This window comes from Acanthamoeba castellanii (assembly GCF_000313135.1).
Source record: "Acanthamoeba castellanii str. Neff unplaced genomic scaffold scf7180000084639, whole genome shotgun sequence".
In the NCBI taxonomy this organism is placed as follows: domain Eukaryota; phylum Discosea; order Longamoebia; family Acanthamoebidae; genus Acanthamoeba; species Acanthamoeba castellanii.
The window spans coordinates 80,898-98,515 of record NW_004457431.1 but is presented as its reverse complement, the minus strand read 5'-3'; the positions used below and the strand labels follow the sequence as shown (position 1 = coordinate 98,515).

The following is a 17,618-nucleotide window of genomic DNA, read 5'->3' as shown; positions in this document are numbered from 1 at the left end:
CGTTGAATGGCCGGGGACTGCTGCACGGCGTCAAATCTGCCCTTGTGGCCCCTCTACTACCAACGGCATGACGAGGGTGGCAGCGAGGAGCCGGCCAAGGGGCTAAAACGCGGTTGGTACCCGTTTATCGTCAACTACTGCCGCTACACGGCCGCATCGACCCTCTCGGCCTGGTGCATCTCCATCTTCGTCATCCTGCTCCGCCTGGTGTCCGTGCCAGGGGGCTGGGCCGTCGATGTGATTTGGCCGTTCTTCCGCATCTCCAAGACCAGCAGCGACGATGCTGTTGCTGCCGGCAAGGGCGAAGGATGGGTCTTCACGATGCGGCTGCTGCCACTCACGTATATCTACATCTCGCAACGTCGCATGCTCATCGCCATCGCGCCCTGCGTCATCTTCTACAAAAGGTGCGCCACCCCACCTGTCACGTCGAGAGGGACCTTGCAAGGATGAAGGCGGCACTGTGCTGATGATTATCACCACCATAGCTATGACCAGAGCGGAGGCGAAGGCGGGCGCACGGTTCTGCACGTCTTCCCGCTGCTCTCGTACGTGTCAACAGAGAAGCAGGGCGAGAGGCGCTTCTTCCTGTCGGTGCTCTACATCTTCTACTATCGCACCATCCATACGCCGAACATGCACAACGCCAACTCGTTCAGGGTCTATCGCGCCATCGTCCTCTTCCCCATCTTTTGGCACTTCAGCGAGGACAGCTCCAGCGCCACGACCATCTGCGGTTCGTTGGAAGATCTTTCAAAGTTGAAGATGCATGTGTGCCCTTTGTGCCCTTGCTGCTGCTGCTGCTTGCCCTAGTCTGACTTGTCTGTGGTGATGCATGCAGGGGTGGTATGGTTAGTCAGGATGGACTCCCATTCTGTATTCACCATCTTCCCGATCTTCTGGTTTGTCAAAGGGAACAACACGGTTCGTCCGCCTGCCCGAGGCTCTCTCAATTCGATCTCATGCCCTCTGACTCTGACTCGCTCTTCATTGCTTTCAGACGACGATCTTCTTCTTGCTGTTCTACTTGACCACGCGCCGGGGCAAACTCGAGTACACACGACGCTCTCACTACTGTAAAGCTTCAGCTAATTCGCCCACACACGACACACCCGACACCAACTGCAGGAAACTGGTGCTCTTCCCGTTCGTGATCTTCAGCAACAAAGACAATCACACAACGCTGTCGGTGATGCTGCTCTACTGGCTCCGAGTGTCGACAAACAACGGCCACAGGAGGGTGTTCACGACGCTCGTGCCGTTCTTCTTCTTCTACCGCAACCCGGAGATCGATAAGACCGGCTTCGGCCTGTTCTACATCGTGTGGTTCACCAAGAACCCGGCCAGTAGCTCGGTGACGATGTCCGTGCTCCCGTTCTTCTACTACCGCTCTCCGCAGTGGAAGCCGGTCATCGGCTTCCTTCTGTTCTGGATGGCCAAGCACTCGTCGGGCATGTGGTGGGCCACAGTGTTCCCCATCTTCTTCATCAAGCGAGACGGCGACTCGACCCTGTGCTGGCTCTTCCCGATCTTCTTCTACTCCGCCTGTACGTCATCATCTCCTCCTGGCATCGCGCGCTCGCTTTCAGCGAACAAACCCTCACACTTTCTTCCACACTACTGCGTAAAACAGCGCGCAACAAGCGCACGATAGGCGTGCTGTTCCTGTTCTGGGTGATCAGCAACGAGACCAAGACGCTGTCGATGCTCCTGCCGTTCGGGTTCATCTATCGGACCAAGACGGAGACGAGGGCGCTCATCCTCCAGTTCTGGTACGCCCGCGACACGGCCGGCGGCGGGTGGTCCGTCGCCGTGCTGCCGTTCTTCACCTTCGCGCGGTCGGCCAAGGGCGCCACGACGGTCTCGCTCTTCCTGCTCTTGTGGGTCCGCAGCGAGGACGACTTCTTCCTCTTCGCCTTCTTCCCCTTCGTGTGGGTGGCCGGGAGCAGCAGCACCGGCCGGTGGGCGGTGGGCGTGCTGCCCCTCTTCACCTTCACACGATCCAGCTCGGGCGCCAAGACCTTCTCGTTCTTCCTCATCTTCTGGTTTAGCATCGACAACGACTTCTTCCTCTTCACCCTCTTCCCCTTCGTGTGGGTGGTCAGCAGCGGCACCGCCTTCTCCTTCTTCCTCGTACCTCTCTTCTGGCTCTACCGCAGCAAGAGGAGTAGCGACTTATTCCTCCTCCTATTGCCCTTCTTCCTCTTCAGCAAGGGCGCCTCCAGCCTCCACCTCTCCGTCTTCCCGCTCTTCCACGTCTCCCAAACGAGCAACAACGCCTTCTACTCGCTCCTCTACCTCTTCTGGTGGTGGCGCTACAACTCCAAGTGGAGCGTCTGCTGCATCGACGCCTTCTGGCTCAACTAGACCAAGGCGACGTCACCCGCACCTTCTTCTCGCCGAGCAACATGTTGTATTTATGTCATCTCCTCGATGTAAAGTTTTCACTCGTTCCCCAGCGATGGCATCAATATGTACGCGCGTTGAGTCCGTGTGTGCGGTGGCGTGTGTTGCGTGTTGTGTTCGTCATGGTGAGCACGAAACGCGCACGGTCACAAGAATTTAAGGTGGCGGTTTGGCTTGCTGGCCATTTTCTCCGTCGCCTTTGCCTGCGCCGCTGAAGATTGAGAGCCTCCTGCCCCGCCCTCGTTCCGCACTCACGCATTTTCGCGAACATCATTATGAAGCCGCAGCACGCTGCCCGTTTGTCCCTCGCTAAGGGAGTGACCCGCGCCTCGTCGCCCTCCGCTTCCGTCCTCGGATCGAAGGTCAGTAATTGGAGTACAATGTGCAATTGCTGCGGTTTATCTGCGCCTTGCCACAGCTGCTTGTTAATTTGCCTTCGCATTTGTCCTCTCGCCTCACTTCTGTCGCGCTCGGAGCATTTATTGCCGCTTATTAGAACAAAAAGCCCCCCCCCTCCCGTTCGCCAATTGATTGACTATTTGCCGCCATTTCCAGAGCTACTCGTCGTGGACCGCCACTTCCAGCTTGAAGCAGGCCCATAGCTCTGTGCCCCAGACCTGGGAGGCCACTCCTCAGACCCTCGACAATGTTCAGACCACCACGCTCGACAGCGGTCTGAAGGTCACCACCGTCAGCTCTGAGCTGCCGCTCGCCGCCGTGGGCCTGCACGTCAAGGCCGGCGCCCGCTTCGAGACCGGTGAGTCTCGCGGTGCCGCTCACTTCCTCAGGCACCTTGCCTTCTCGGTATGCCAATTACCTCAAATTGCCGCCATTTTTCATCTTTCATCCGGCTCGGAATGCTGCGTACTATATTAATCCCCCCCCCCCGCTGCTACATAGCGCACGAGCAGCAGGAGCCCGCTTACCGTCACCAGGGAGATGGAGGTGGCCACTGCGGCTTTCGATGTTTCCGCGAGTCGCGAGAACATCTCGTACTCGGGCCAGCTGATGCCCGATTACCTCGAGGATTACGTGTGGATGCTCCGCGACCTCATGCACCCGCTCGCGTGGGAGTACATTGTGAGGGACGCCGCTCCTCAGGTCGCCGCCGAGGTGCACGAGGCCGAGACCAACCCCGCCACCGCTCTCGTGGAGGCCATCCACCGTGAGGCCTACAGGGATGAGGGTCTGGGTAACTCCATCTACTGCCCCAACTACAGAGTGGGCGCCGTCACCAGGGAGGCCATCATCAGGTACCACCACGAGCGGTACCAGGCCTCCAACGTCGCCCTTGTCGGCTACGGCATCAAGCACGAGCAGCTCGTTGCCCAAGCCAACAAGTACTTCCCCGCCGACGCCTTCGCCGAGGACAAGGCCCCGTGGACCACCCTCGAGGCTGCCGACCGCAAGCCCGGCGCCGTCTACACCGCCGCCTCGTCCTACACCGGTGGCGAGCTCCGCCTCCCCGGTCCCGGCAACTCCCGCGTCGCGCTCGCCTTCGAGGGCGCCAGCCTGGCCGACCCCGACGTGTTCGCCGTGCGCACCCTGAGCTCGCTCCTCGGCGGCGCTGCCCGCTTCACCCGCGATGGTCCCGGCGTCGGCCTGCGCTCTCGCCTCGCCCGCAACGTGCTCGCCAAGGGCGACTACGTGCTCGCCTCCTCCGCCCTCAACGCCTCCTACAGCGACTCTGGTCTCTTCGGCGTCTTTGTGGAGGCCCTCCCCGGCCACGGCGCCGATGCCGCCCGCCTGCTCAGCGCCGAACTCAACAGCCTCGCCGGCAGCTTCTCCGTCGACGACGCCGAGCTCACCAGGGCCAAGAACCAGGCCAAGGCCTCCTTCTTCCGCGAGGTCGAGTCCCGCACCGGCCTCGTCGACTACCTCGCCCGCCACACCCTCGCCGGCACCGCGCCCCTCGCCCCGGCCCAGTACGCCGCCCGCTTCGACGCCGTCACTCGCGACGACCTGGCCCGCGTGGCCCGCCGCGTCTTCTCCTCTCCTCTCACCCTCGTCTCCACCGGCGACATCCACGGCGTGCCCACCAAGGAGGAGCTCCGCCCCAAGCTCAAAGCCTAAGCCTCAACCCCTCTCGCTATCCTCGTACCACTACACCCAACAGCCACCCTCCTTCTTCCTTCTCGTCTCTCATGATTCACAATACACACCCTGTCCTCATCACTCGCCACTCCCCAAGCGCTTCCTTCTCGTGATGAAGAGGCAGAGTGTTGTGGGTGAAGATGTACATGGTGGAGCGGGGGAGTGGGTGATTCTATTTGAACTCCCAGGGCTGGCGGCACATGGGGCAGTGAGCCTCGGCGCCCTGCTGTTGAATCCACTTCAAGATGCAGTGCAGATGGAAGATGTGGTTGCATTTGCCCCAGACTGGAGGTGAGAGCGGGTTAGAAAGGCGTTTGCTAACCGCTCTCGCGAGAGATGGAGAGATGAACGCACTTGGTGGGCACTCATCGCCAGGCTTCTTGCAATCCACGCAGTACGTATCGAACTGCATCCGGCAAATGCCGCAGCTGTCCTCATGCACATCCCAGTGCCAGGCCGCAATGGCATGCCACCTGCACAAGCGCCTGTTAGGCCTCCATCTTCGAGCCTAATGCAAAAATTTGGGATGAAATTATTACTTTTTGATGTGCACCCGTAGCCGGGGACGCTCTTCTTGTTGATCTGTCATAGATTGGTCAAGGTGTGACTCATCGTCGTCCACGAGTGGCGGAATCTGTTGGACCCACTCAACATCTCCCTCCATCGCTTTTGTTGCGCAGATTTACTTTTGTTTTGTTTTGTTTTGATCTTTTCCCGCCACTTTTTGGCTCACGCAGAACAAGGCTTGCTACGCAGCTTTTCGCAAAGGCCCAATCACTCGCGAATGCAAGGGCTTGACGGTCATGCTCTACCTGGGCGCCAAGCAAGGACCAGCAGTTGGTTGACCTCAACCAGGATCAGCAAATAAATCTTGCATTTATAACAATTAATGCAATTCAAGAAAATGGAAAGATATATTGCGCCCATTTTAGTGAAGGAGGAGAACCGAAATAAACTGAGGCAGAACAACAACACAAGAAACAGCCAGAGCGTGGCCAGCGTTGGACAGTCAGAAAATGATGGCAGAGGAAGTGATAGAAGATGATCACCCTTCGCTGCACACCCTCGCGGCTGGGTGCCACAAGATAATGAACGCCATTGACAACAAGGAAAGTTTGACGAGGAAAGAATGGATGGGGCACTATGAGTACGTGCAGCCCCGACCCCTTGCTCTTCATTCAATTCTCGAGAATCTTTGCCTCTTCATTCAATTTCGTAAAATTCAATTGGCAATTTCAATTTCAATTGAGGCAAACCTTGCACCTGGCGGCCATCAAACGTTGGGCTGGCACCCTCTTGGTGGACTAATTTGTGTTTTTCATCTATGTGCAGTACCTGCTACAAGCTGTGCACTGGCACTGACCGACACGAGCTTGGCCTTTACAACTGCCTTCGCGCGAGCTTCGTGAAGCAGGTTGCCCACATCATCAACACGGTACCCAGCGCCTACCAGCCGGCCTCAATCCAGTTCTTTTTAAGGGGACCCTAATCTCTTCTACTTGACGTACAGAAACTGGCTGATCTGAAGGATGTCTCGCTTCTGAAGAAGTACCTCGAGACCTTTGAGATCTACCGCTCCTCTGCTCGTGCCATCGCCAACACCTCTCAGATTCTGGTACCAGCCGGCCATTCCTCTCTCTCTCTCTCAACATGACCCGGCACCACCGTGCTCACTCACCCTGACCACCGGACAGGCTCGCTTTTGGATTCCCTCACAGAGGGCGTCCAAGAAGGACGTGCGCGAGATTGCACCGGTACGCCGCACGCACTGCTACACTCTCTTCGTCGTCTTCTTGATGTGCTGGCGCCGGCTCGACCGGGCCGTTTGCATTTTACTCACTCTCCCGCTTCCGTTCTCAGCTGTCGATCTGGGTGTGGCGAGAGTACTGCTACAAGGCGCTGAAGGAGCAGCTCCTCTCAGCGCTCTTCTCGTACATCGAACGCGACAGGAACGGCGCCATGCTCGACAAGTCCCTCGTCAGGGACATGATCGAGAGTCTGAGTACGTTGCACGAACACACGAACACGCTTTTCGATTCGTGTCTAGGGAGAGGGTGCATGATGTGTGTTGTCGCTGACGTCGTGTCTGGTGGTGCTCACGCGCGCAGACGCGATCGCACTCGACGACTCGCGCAAGTTCTACGAACAGGAGTTCGAGGCTCGTTTCCTCGAGGAGACCAAGGCGTACTACGTCAACGAGTCCACCAACTTCTTGTCCTCCAACAGCATTTCGGACTACATGACCAAGGTAACGCGCCTGCAACGCACTATCGTGGTGTGTGTCGTGTGTCGTGTGTCGTGTGTCGTGTGTCGTGTGTTTTTGTCGTGTGAACTGCTTTTTAACACGACGTTGATGTGCACCACGCGAATGCACAGGCCGAAGAGCGCATCAAAGAGGAGTCGAGCAACTGCGAGGCCTCCTACAAGGACACCCTGGCCAAGCTGGAGCAAGCGCTCAATTTTGCATTGATCGAGAATCACATGGAATCGCTCCAGGCGACCTTCAAGAGCATGCTCACCGCCGACAGGCAGCAGGGTGAGTCCCACTCCACGCTCACCTACGACAGTGGCACTCACGCACACTCTCCCTGGTGTGTGTGTGGTTGTGGTGTGTGTGTGTGGTGTGTGTGTGGTGTGTGTGGTAGATATGACGCGATTCTATTTTTTGCTGTCGCGAGTGGCCAACGGACTCACCAACAGTGCCAAGACCTTCGAGGAGCACGTCGCCGCGCAGGGTGTGGCGATCGTCAAGGAACAGGCCTCCAAGAAGACCGCCCAAGCTGCCATGAAGTCTGCAATCAGCTTCATCCAACAGGTACCGCTTTTTTTCCCCCTTTCAAGTCCAGTGTCGCCCAAGGTCACTAACGCCCAACACACCACCGGCGACCAGACGGCGGAGCTCTACACCAAATATTCGGCGCAGGTCGACCAGTGCTTCTTGAAGAACTCCAGCTTCAAGGAGGCCTTCGACAAGGCCTTCGTCACCATCATGAACCTGAGCGCGGGCAAATTCACCACGTCCAGGCACGTCTCTGCACCTCTGTCACTGTCGCTTCTTCTCTGAAAAGCACCGCCTAACCATTCTACACGCGCGCGTGCGCGCAGGCTGCTCAACTTCTATCTCGACTACCTGCTCAAGGGCAAGGCCAAGATCGCCGAAGAGGAAAAGGCCGCCCAGCTCGAGGTTCACCCACGGCCTCCCCTCTGCTCGCGGGTTGGTAGAGTCAGCTGGTTTGACAGCGCACACGCCTTGGGTCGCGGTGACGGGGTGGCAGGACATCGCGCGGCTGTTCTCGTACTTTCGAGACAAGGACGAGTTCGCAGAGTACGCCCGGCGCGGGCTGTGCAAGCGCCTGCTGGCGCGCGGGTCCGGTTTCGACGAAACGGCAGAGAAGAACTTCATCTCCCTGCTCAAGGCCCAGTGCGGCAATTCCTTCACTCGGCGCCTCCAGGGCATGTTCACCGACGCCGAGGACGAGTCCATCGCCCGGGTCAAGCAGCGGTTCCAGGAATGGAATGGCGACTCCGACAAGGTGGGCCACCTCACACGGCCTATGTCGCCACCACTCGTCTGTCCATCACGACGGACTAACGCACGCACGCACGCACGCACGCACGCACGCACGCACGCGACCATCGTAAAAAACAACAGGTGGCCGGGCTGCAGTTGTCGGTGCAGGTGCTGAACGACTCGTTCTGGCCGATCTCGGGCGTCGATAAGTTCCCCCTCCCCGGTCAGTCGTCCGAGTTCGTCGCGTCCGTCTCCAAGTTCGAAGAGTTCTACAAACACGAAACCGGTACCTCCCGCCCTCATTCATTTGAATTTATTTACTAAAGATATTAAAAATATTTTTGAGATAAATGCAATTTGTCGTATAATTGATTGATTGATTAATTAATTTATAAATATATTTGTTAAATAGGCGGATCGAAGCAGCTGCGCTGGTTGTACAACCACGGAACGGTGATGCTGTCCACCACGGAGGGCAAGGCCAAGCGGGAATTGGTGGTGACGCCCCTCCAGGCGTCGATCCTGCTGCTCTTCAACCAGAAGGACGCCTGGGCGCTCAACGAGATCAAGGCCGTCCTGTGGCCCGGCGACCAGTCCCGGGCCAAGCTGCGGGCGTCGCGCTCGTCCGAGTACGACATCAACCTCATGGAGATTCTCAAGGCCGCCATTCAGCCTCTGGCCTGCTGGAGCTTCACAGCACTCGAGCGCTCCACACAGAGTCCCGCAGAAGTTCAAACCGAGGTGTGTGTCGTGTGTGTCGTGTGTGTGTCGTGTGTATTGCCGCTAAAACTCACGTCCACTCGTGCCAGGGGCAGGCGGAGAAATCGGCGAAGGGCGGCGAGAGCGAAGTCGATGCGGAGTCCAGCGCTGAAAAGATCAACGACGACGACGTGTTCACTGTCAAGATCGACCTCAAGAAGAAGCGGCGCGTTGCCTTCCCCGCCGGAAGCGCCAAGCAGGAATCCAAGCAGGCCAAGCAGGATCAGGTGGCCGTCGTGAAGCAGCGAGCGTTCGAGGTGGATGCGGCCATGGTCCGCGTGCTCAAGTCTCGAAACGTGCTCTCGTGGACCGAGCTTCAGCTTCAGGTGACTCCTCCATCTCCCTCTCCATCTTCCTCACCGACGCACCGCACCGCACATGTGTGCTTGAAACACTTAACACGCAACGCACACAACAGGTGGTGGACATCCTAAAGGTGAGGTTCCTGCCACAGGCGAAGCTGCTCAAGGCGCGCCTGGAGTCGCTGATCGAGCGAGGCTTCCTCGACCGCGACGCCAACGACCGCACACTCCTCAAATACATCGCCTGAGGGCCGCAGGCGACAGCAAACAAAGATAAAAATACAAAAAATGCGTCATTCGATAAAAATACATAAAACCAGCCAACCACGATACCCGCCACTCCGCACGGGCGTTGGTTGCCTTCACCGACCGACCATTGATTGACCTAATTTCCCGGGACTTGCCGAACCGACATCACACACGCGCACATCCGAAGGACAGAGAGCAGCGGGAGGGCACCATGAGATGGGAGCGTGGTGGGCGTGGCCTTGCTGGAACATGGACGGGGGCGTCGTGGCTGGCGGTGGCGCTCGCCATGGCCGTGCTGGTGATCGCCCTGGTCGACTCAGCGCCCGTCATTCAGAGAGCGCGCCACTCCATGCGGCAGGCATCAGGTTCGGCCCATTTTTCTAGATCTTACCCCCTCCCCCCACACAATGGCCACAACCCTCCCTCCCTCCCTCCCCCAAACCATCAACGTTGTGGCGCTCCTTCTCCCTCATCTTCCTTCTCCCTATCTCAAGACTAGCTCCTAAAACGGAAGTGGTGTGCGGGCCGCCACTTTTTTGCGATTGGGGCCTGCAACATAAACATGTTCCGGACCTGGTGTTGGCCAACGGGGGAGGGGCCAACTGCATCAACTACTGACCGTCTCTATTGACTTGGACAACGACAACAGAGTTGGGGATGACGGTGCAGTTCGACTACGGTGACGTCTTCTTCAACGAGACTCTCTACGTGGCGGATGCGGTGTCCTACCTCGGATGCTCGGCCTCCACGTGCAGCAGCTCTTGTGACAGCAGCACGCCCTTCACCGGGACCACCTGCTACGATAACCAGACCTGTCTCAACATGACCCAGGGTACACGTTCATCTTTTCATCTTTTCATCTTCCTTCCGTCGCGCTACTCGCTTCGGAGATCGTGTACGATTCGTGCTTGCTGAGTGACATCGTCCACGATTTGTGCAGGCTACGTGTACGACAAGGCGACCCTCACGGCGGGAGACAACAAGTTCTACGCCCTGACCTTCCCGCCGTGCTCCAACCTGATCGTACTGGCCTTCCCCTCGTCGGGCAGCGTCGCGCTGTACATGGGCCAAGACTCGGTGGTCTACCCGTCGGGCAGCGGCTACTACTGGGGCAGCAGCGCGGGCAACAGCCGGCCGGTCCCCAGGTCCTTCTGCTGCGGGCAGGGCAGTCCCAACTTCGACGCCAACCAGCCGCTCTTCATCAACGTCTACGCCAACTCCAACGTCACCTACGAGCTCTTCATCTACGACATGAACGAGCTGCTTCCCGCCAAGTATTTCTATCGATACAGTACGCCAACCGCACACTCGATGTGATTAAGGAAACTCACAGTCATGCGTGGCCACCTGTGCCACAGTCGACATGACTGTCACCTGTGGAGACTCGGAATGCTCGACGTGGAGCGACCCCTCCTGTACCAACACCGGGTACGTCTGCCCTCCTCGCAATTCGCTACTGCCGGCCTAACACTAGCCTGACCGCTGGCTGGTGGCACAGCATCACCCTTCCCTCCAACGAAACGGGCATGCACTACCTGGCCATGCGCGGCAAAGACCCGTACGTGGGGGAATCACTTGCTTTCGCTCGGCCAACTGCAACAGATGTCTTACGCGCGTGCGGCTCTCAGGCTCCCGGGTGTTCAGTTTGAGAGCAACGATGCACAGGTGTCGTTCTGGAGGCAAGTCGAAACGGTCTCGCCCCATCAGCTGCTCGAGGCCTACGAGCCCTCGTTGGCAAACTGCAGCGTCTCCTTCGTCAACCTTGTCAACGCTGATGGGGAGGTGCGCCGCAGACGGGTCATATAGAAGCGATGTGGTGCCCGGCACTGACGCTGCATATCAGAGTGTGGCAGAGAGCGCGCCCTTGGAGCTGTACGAGCCTGAGTGCGACGAGATTAAGTTCGAGGCAGCCGTAGCCGGTCTGCACAGTCTCAATGCCCTCTACGACACTGCCACCAGCAACGACAACTTCTACCAGCTTCTCTTCTATTCCAACGCCTTTGTTGCCACGTACGTGACTCATTCCCCGGCCCGGGGACAACGGGAGGTTGTCTAGGAGGACACTGACATGGGGTCCGGGTTGAGAACGACAGTGATGGGTGGTTCGGCTGCAAGTCGTGGGTCGACCAATCGTTTGTGCGGAAGAAGGCAACGTACAACACCACACAGAGCAGCATCCGTTGCTCATCGGTCGATCCAGCGTTCAACGCCACCACCGACCCCTGCTGCAACAACCTGTGCGTAATCGACCATGCATTCCTCACACAGTCCGCAAGTGGGCTGACCAAAGACTTCATTGCGATGGGCAGGCTGTTGTTTGAGGACAACTGCGTGGCACGGGAGATCGACTACGCTGTGACCACCTGCGAAGCTGTGCAAGCGCGCGTTGAGGCAATGTGCAGCTCGGAACCGGGCTGCATGTACCTCTCCCTGGAAGACTATGCTGCTTCGATGGAGTTCGAAGACGACCCCACGCGCAACTGCGCCGCCAACATCATCGACGTACTTCACCAACACACCTCATGGTCTCTGCTCTGTCACGTCTCATTCGAGCGCTGGTCTTTGTGTGCAGGCCGGAGGGTTCCGAAGTCAGGATCATGGCGGGGACTGTGAAGCGCGATTGCTGGGCACCTACTGCGACTCGGTCATCGACTGCCCCAAAGGTGCGCGCGCGCAATGCAACTTGCGGCGAGTCATGCGCTGATCAATCCGATCGGTTGCCAACAGGCCAAGCCTGCTCGGTGTTTCGCCGCTGCGCGATTCCGTGCCAGGTGGACTCCGACTGCCCCACCAACTCTACATGCCAGTGGGGCGGGGCGTGCTCCCATGTGCCGCTCGATGTGGCCGCACAGAATGCCCTCCTCGCCGAGGTGCGACCCAAGCTCTTCTGACTCAATTAGACCGGCCTCTGTCATGGTCTCTAACCGATCACCTCCGACAGTGTGTTATGGAGAAGATGAGCGACGAGGAGAAGAACTACATTCGCGCTCAGTGGGGCCTGACCGGTACGCGAATTGTCCGGCCTAGATGGGGGCTGTGTGCACACCACCTAACAGCTGGCCTTCCCACGCAGACGCGCAGTCAGAAGGCTTGGCTTTCTTCGACGTCTTCGTTGCCAACGTGACCGCACGTATGTCCTGTCCCCTTGGTTGACGGCATTGCATCGAACGCTGATTTGATGGTGGCATGTGATGCAGCGACCTGCAAGGGCGGACCGGAGATCGACATGTACTCGCGCACGGGACATTGCGAAGGCTCGCCCAGCTGCAACTGGGCACCGTGCCAGATCAAACCATTCAACTCCAGCAACAGGTTTCATGCGATGATCTCTCCTGCCACCACCAACCACTCGTCTCTGGTTGCTTTGTTCTCACCAATCGGCCGCGTACGGCGCGCTCAGGGACTACTACTGCGAGTCCAACTGCGAGAACAAGACCTATGCAACGACCCCCGCTGAACCGGACCACTTCTGCGGGCTGTGCTCTGCCGAGGATCCCGAGTCCTGCTTCGAGGTGCGTAGGTTGTCGAGCTGCTCGCGGGTCGCGTTCGCTGATTCAACACCGAATTCGGCGGCGTCACGCTCAGGTGTCGCAATACTGGGGTTGTTACATGACGGGAGACAAGAACATCATCGACAACGGGAAAGGCTGTGAGTGGTTCAAGATGCTCTTCTCTCCGGACGTATACTCGTAAGTATCACGCGACGCGCAGCCCCCCCTTTGGTCATCTTGGTTGGTAAGAACTGACCTGTCTGTGTCGTCTCAGAACTACATCGACCAAGAGTGCGTCTTTGACATGGGGCTGGTGACTTCAGCCCATCTGTGTCTGACTTCATCGTCCTACGGCACCGTCAACAAGTGGTTCTTGGGCGACTGTGAGTACGTCCGGCTGGAGGTACGTGACTGGCCCCGCTCCACCCACAACTGCAGCTTTCAAACACGACAATGCCGCCCAACCTGAGATGATCTTGCGGCGGGAACATTCAGGTCGATTCCTACGGCCAGTCTCGTTACGTGTGCGATAGCTACTGCCACCTGCACAGCACGGCCACGGCCAACTACGAGCTCCTGTGCAACCCCCAGGTCTGCGAGGACCTGTTTGGCGGCCCGTGCGTGTACGTCTCGCCTCCCAACCCCAGTCCCCCCCATAGAGTTGGTGCCGGTAGTACCGATAGTGGTAGTAGTGGCTCACACGAACCGGCCTTACCTTCAGGTGGAACCCGGTGGCCCAGTCCTGTGTGCTGAAATCCTACCAGAGCTATTCCGAGTGCCTGTTCAGTCCCTACGGTTCCCTGCTCTATTGGAACCACGAGTTCGCATGGAACCTGCCTGCGCTCGACACGGCCAGCTCCTGCACCGCCGGGTCGTGCTTCCCGCACGGTCCTGGCATCGATCAAGTACGCACCCACGTCTCCCTTCCCGAATTCGACTCGATCAGCACTGATTGGCCCACTCCAGACCACTTGCGAGAGCACGCCCTGGTGCACTGTCGATTGCGCGTACGGCCCGTGCGCGAATCAGACCGACTGCGAGGCCGCAGGGGCATGCGACGACGCCGAACTGACCAACCCGCTGCTGTACCGGAACGTGACCACCGGCGATCCATTCGACCCCATGTACCGTTTTCCTTTCTTTATGTGCGTGTGCTGGTGTGGGTCAGGCCATCATCGCTGATGGCGACATTCATCGGTGCTGCAGCGATGGAGTGTGCGTGTATCCGTTCCAGCTGGAGGCCGACTCGTTCGGCGTCACGGTGTCGTGCCCCGAGTGGGCCAAGCAGGGCCGCGTGGGGTGTATCGACTACCACGTGTACTCCGAAGCCGACTGTCTTGCCTCGGTCCCCAAGTACGGCACCCCGCGGTGGATGCGGTCGGCCGCGACCCAGGGCGACTGTCTGGCCTACGGTACGAACTCACTGAATCGTTGTTCGGAGTTACAATATGCAGGCTCGGAACTAAAAGCTTGATGTGCTGACCTTAGGAATGGGCTGTCTCGAGGAGACGTACACCTACGCCGAGAGCGTGATGGGTAACCCCGGCACGGCCTTCCTGTCGCCCAAGAACGAGAGCGCCTGCTTGGCTGCCGGAGGCACTCCCACGCCCTACTACAACTGGCATCAGGGCACCTGGTACTGCGCACGACATGGCACATGAGTGGTGGGTGGCTCAACGTGATGACAACATCGCCGATGTCAGGTACCCGGGCGGGAGGTGGCAAGGATTCGAGTGGAAGCAGCGCAATTGGACGACCCAGTACAACAAGCGACTGGTGGAGGACTTCAGCCTCAGCGCCTACGCCACCCTCTCCACAGCCGCGCAGATCTCGCAGCTTTCCTCCCAGTTTAAGTCCGACCAGTTCTGCCGGTACGCAGCACCAGCTGAGTTCTACTCCCGTGGGTGCACTGTTAGGTTGACAAAGTTGACCTGCGCGTTCGCCCGTTCGTGTCGTGTGTCAGGTACAATCGCCTGATCGACATGTTCAGCGCGGTGACCTGTTCCTGTCTCGAATCGACGTGGGACGGCAGCTGCGGCCAAAACGTCGGCGTCACCGTCGGAGTCTCCCGCACGTGCTCTCACACAGACTTTCACCTTCCGGTGCGTCACCCTACCAACCTCCCGCCTTCAATCTAACAGCCCGAGCGCATGTTGACCGACTAACCTGTGGGTCTACTGGCGGGGGACAGCTGCCCGGTGTGGGCCGGGTGTCGTGGACCAGGGAGCTGGCGTTCGATCCCACTTGCGTCGACGTGAATGTGTACTCGGTCGCCGTGTCGCAGTTCCAGAAGGAGGGCGACACCACGTTTGTCTCCAACATCTTCGTGAAGGCCATCGAGAGCGAGCCAGAGGGCTACTCCATCGTCGAGGTACCACACGTCCATGTCGCACACTATCATTCGACAATCTTCCTGATTCATCGAATGCTCTTGTGTTGCCTGTAGAACTCGCACGGAGTGATCGTAGGCCAGCTGATCGGCGATGGCCTGCGCATTGAGCTCACCAACGGCGGACAGAAAGCGCACATCATCACCTCCGCAACCGACGTACCATTGCCTTTCCTCTCCAACCCGCAAGATTGTTGCTTCTAACCGGACAAACGTTCATCCAATCAACACAGGCCGATTTCACGGTCTGCATGTACGTGCGCTCCGACATTGCGCTCGACAGCAGCTTCGATGAATACGACCTCGCCTTCAGGTGCGTGGCATGACCTCCCGCAGCCGCTAGTGGAGATGAGATTTGGTTCTAGCACCTAACCTTGTATTGTATCACCAATCTCCAGCAACGAAGACTATTCGGAGTGGACGCCGATGAACGCCCGGAACGTGAGGATCACCGACGAAGGCCTCATCTGCGGCACGTTGCCGCTTCCCTACCCGCCAGACCTCAACACCATCTTCCCCGTCTGGCGGTTCGCACCCCATTCTGTGTGTGTGTGCGTGCGTGCGTGCGTGCGTGCGTGCGTGCGTGCGTGCGTGCGTGCGTGAGTGCGCGCACGGTGGTGCGTGTGCTGTGGGGGGAGGGACTGACGGTGAAGTACATTGCAGAGAGAGTGGTGATTGGGCAGGCGAAACGTTCATCGAGAGTCTGAGCACGAGCACCGTGGCCTTGTTCTACCTGGCCGTCGCCCTCTACGCGCTGCTCCTCATCCCCAACACCCTGGCCATCATCAATCAGTTCTGGCTCTTCAGATACGTACGTGCCTAGGCCTAGGCCTCCTCAAGCGAGCAAAGGGCTCAATCGATGTGAGCCTCTGCGTGCGCGCAGGAGCTGTCAGACTCGGGAGACAAGAGCTTCGGGTCGGTCGCGTGGACTCTGCTGTCGATGGGCCGCATCATCCACTGCTGCATCGAAGCCATCCTCATCTGTACGACTCCATTCGCCTTCGCCTTCATTTGAATCGATGACGGCTGACACCAGACTTTGGTGCGCCGGCCCACAGTGAGGGTGATCTACTTTGCGATGCTGCCCACCGGTGTGCTGAACAATGTGAACGTGGTGGTCTACGTCATCCTGGGCGAAGTGCCGGTCTACCTGTTCCTCTCCATCTACACCTTGCTCCTCTTCTTCTGGTACACCTTGCCGCCGCACACGCACCACCGCACACGCACTGAACTGAGTGGTGTGTAAAGGGTGGAACTGGTGCACTGGGCGCTGAAGAAGAAGGGCGGCCAATCGGTGCTCAAACGAATGAAGGTGATGTTCCTCGGCGTGAACGGATTTCTCTACGCCTTCCTGCTCGTCCTCGTCATCATTTTCATCGCGCTCGAGGCCAGCATCTCGTCGACCGACGTACGCTCTCTCCCCTCAATGATGGGGAAGCCCAGCGCGATTCGTCCCTCACTCACCCAGCGCCCGACTCCCGTTTCCCCTGCAGACGTCGTGCTCGTCGCCCTATTTCTTGGACCAGTCCGACCCCAACAGCGAGATGAAGGACGCACGCACCGGCCTCGCCATCTTCTACCAATCGGTCATCATCGCCGTAGCCCTCGTCCTCGCCATCGCCTTTGCCGGTACTGTCGCGACTCGCTCGCTTATCGGTCTCTGCCTGGGCGTCACTCACGCGAACACCCAACACACGACACACGCAACTCGCAACATGACACCACACACGCAACACATGCGACGCAGTGTACGGCGTGTGGGTGTTGCTGACGCTGTATAGAGTGAAGAGCATGAGCAAGCGTCTGGCCAAGATGAAGCGGAACAAGATGATCAAGTTCTCGGTGGTGCTGGCAGTGTGCACGCTGTCGCTTCTGTGCATGTGCGGCTTCCTGCTCTACGGCACCGTCGACCAGAGCATGAGCGCTGTGGGCGCCATCATCTTCGTCATCGTCGTCGAGCTTCTCCCGCTCACGCTCCTCATCTTCACCGTCTACTCGAAGCGCAAGAGCGTCTTCCGCCTGTGGTACTCCTACGCCAAGAGCCGCGGGCTGACGTCGGCTTTCTCCTCCTCTGCCGACAGCCGCGCCGAGATGCTCGACCAACCGTCATCGTCGTCGATGGCGGTCGACACCACCGGTGGTGGCGCCACGGGCGACGACTCCATCTCCTCGTCGTGAAGAGATCGCTGCCCGATCATGTCGTCAACACACATGTACACTACAACATCATCATTGTCATCGTCAACACAAACACGACCAATCTACCAATCTGGAATGCGAAGAATGCGACTGCGTTGGTGGCCAGAAGAAATGTCGAAGAAAAGAGTTTCCACCGACGTCGCACAGGCCAATGGCGCGGGACGCCGACGTCGGCGAAGATGATTACGCGATTGGTATTTTGATGAAGAAGTGAAGTC

General features: G+C 58.5%; 6 protein-coding genes across 6 annotated transcripts; 5 read left to right on the top strand and 1 right to left on the bottom strand.

Moving 5' to 3' along the window:
- Positions 1 to 6: 6 nt before the first annotated feature.
- Positions 7 to 2,367, top strand: ACA1_087680 (uncharacterized protein; the record flags this gene model as incomplete). Its single annotated transcript, XM_004338550.1, has 6 exons — positions 7 to 407; positions 489 to 736; positions 842 to 924; positions 1,001 to 1,053; positions 1,129 to 1,547; positions 1,634 to 2,367. 6 exons carry the CDS (start codon positions 7 to 9, stop codon positions 2,365 to 2,367), a joined length of 1,938 nt encoding a protein of 645 aa, XP_004338598.1.
- A 314-nt stretch (positions 2,368 to 2,681) lies between these two features.
- Positions 2,682 to 4,479, top strand: ACA1_087670 (peptidase M16 family protein; the record flags this gene model as incomplete). The annotated part of the gene is made up of 3 exons (XM_004338549.1): positions 2,682 to 2,768; positions 2,962 to 3,210; positions 3,307 to 4,479. 3 exons carry the CDS (start codon positions 2,682 to 2,684, stop codon positions 4,477 to 4,479), a joined length of 1,509 nt encoding a protein of 502 aa, XP_004338597.1.
- Positions 4,480 to 4,672: 193 nt separating this feature from the next.
- ACA1_087660 (zinc finger, C3HC4 type (RING finger) domain containing protein) lies at positions 4,673 to 5,164 on the bottom strand (the record flags this gene model as incomplete). The annotated part of the gene is made up of 3 exons (XM_004338548.1): positions 4,673 to 4,785; positions 4,855 to 4,973; positions 5,040 to 5,164. 3 exons carry the CDS (start codon positions 5,162 to 5,164, stop codon positions 4,673 to 4,675), a joined length of 357 nt encoding a protein of 118 aa, XP_004338596.1.
- Positions 5,165 to 5,588: 424 nt separating this feature from the next.
- ACA1_087650 (cullin family protein) lies at positions 5,589 to 9,320 on the top strand (the record flags this gene model as incomplete). Its single annotated transcript, XM_004338547.1, has 15 exons — positions 5,589 to 5,647; positions 5,833 to 5,935; positions 6,011 to 6,115; positions 6,195 to 6,254; positions 6,361 to 6,502; positions 6,609 to 6,748; positions 6,877 to 7,036; positions 7,146 to 7,315; positions 7,358 to 7,518; positions 7,606 to 7,684; positions 7,776 to 8,033; positions 8,180 to 8,297; positions 8,424 to 8,752; positions 8,827 to 9,096; positions 9,189 to 9,320. The coding sequence occupies 15 exons, from the start codon at positions 5,589 to 5,591 to the stop codon at positions 9,318 to 9,320; spliced, it is 2,286 nt and encodes a 761-aa protein (XP_004338595.1).
- A 658-nt stretch (positions 9,321 to 9,978) lies between these two features.
- Positions 9,979 to 14,464, top strand: ACA1_087640 (uncharacterized protein; the record flags this gene model as incomplete). Its single annotated transcript, XM_004338546.1, has 21 exons — positions 9,979 to 10,153; positions 10,262 to 10,612; positions 10,680 to 10,749; positions 10,820 to 10,879; positions 10,950 to 11,103; positions 11,165 to 11,331; positions 11,415 to 11,558; positions 11,598 to 11,823; positions 11,894 to 11,984; positions 12,049 to 12,191; positions 12,263 to 12,326; positions 12,395 to 12,451; positions 12,519 to 12,600; positions 12,722 to 12,833; positions 12,907 to 13,010; positions 13,062 to 13,215; positions 13,308 to 13,429; positions 13,534 to 13,717; positions 13,842 to 13,936; positions 14,019 to 14,224; positions 14,301 to 14,464. Coding segments are annotated over 21 exons (2,925 nt in total), but the record flags the coding sequence as incomplete, so codon positions are not given.
- A 44-nt stretch (positions 14,465 to 14,508) lies between these two features.
- ACA1_087630 (uncharacterized protein) lies at positions 14,509 to 17,379 on the top strand (the record flags this gene model as incomplete). Its single annotated transcript, XM_004338545.1, has 13 exons — positions 14,509 to 14,515; positions 14,539 to 14,683; positions 14,776 to 14,914; positions 15,004 to 15,183; positions 15,259 to 15,360; positions 15,435 to 15,514; positions 15,600 to 15,728; positions 15,865 to 16,012; positions 16,085 to 16,184; positions 16,260 to 16,389; positions 16,450 to 16,609; positions 16,695 to 16,830; positions 16,949 to 17,379. 13 exons carry the CDS (start codon positions 14,509 to 14,511, stop codon positions 17,377 to 17,379), a joined length of 1,887 nt encoding a protein of 628 aa, XP_004338593.1.
- Between the last annotated feature and the right edge of the window lie 239 nt (positions 17,380 to 17,618).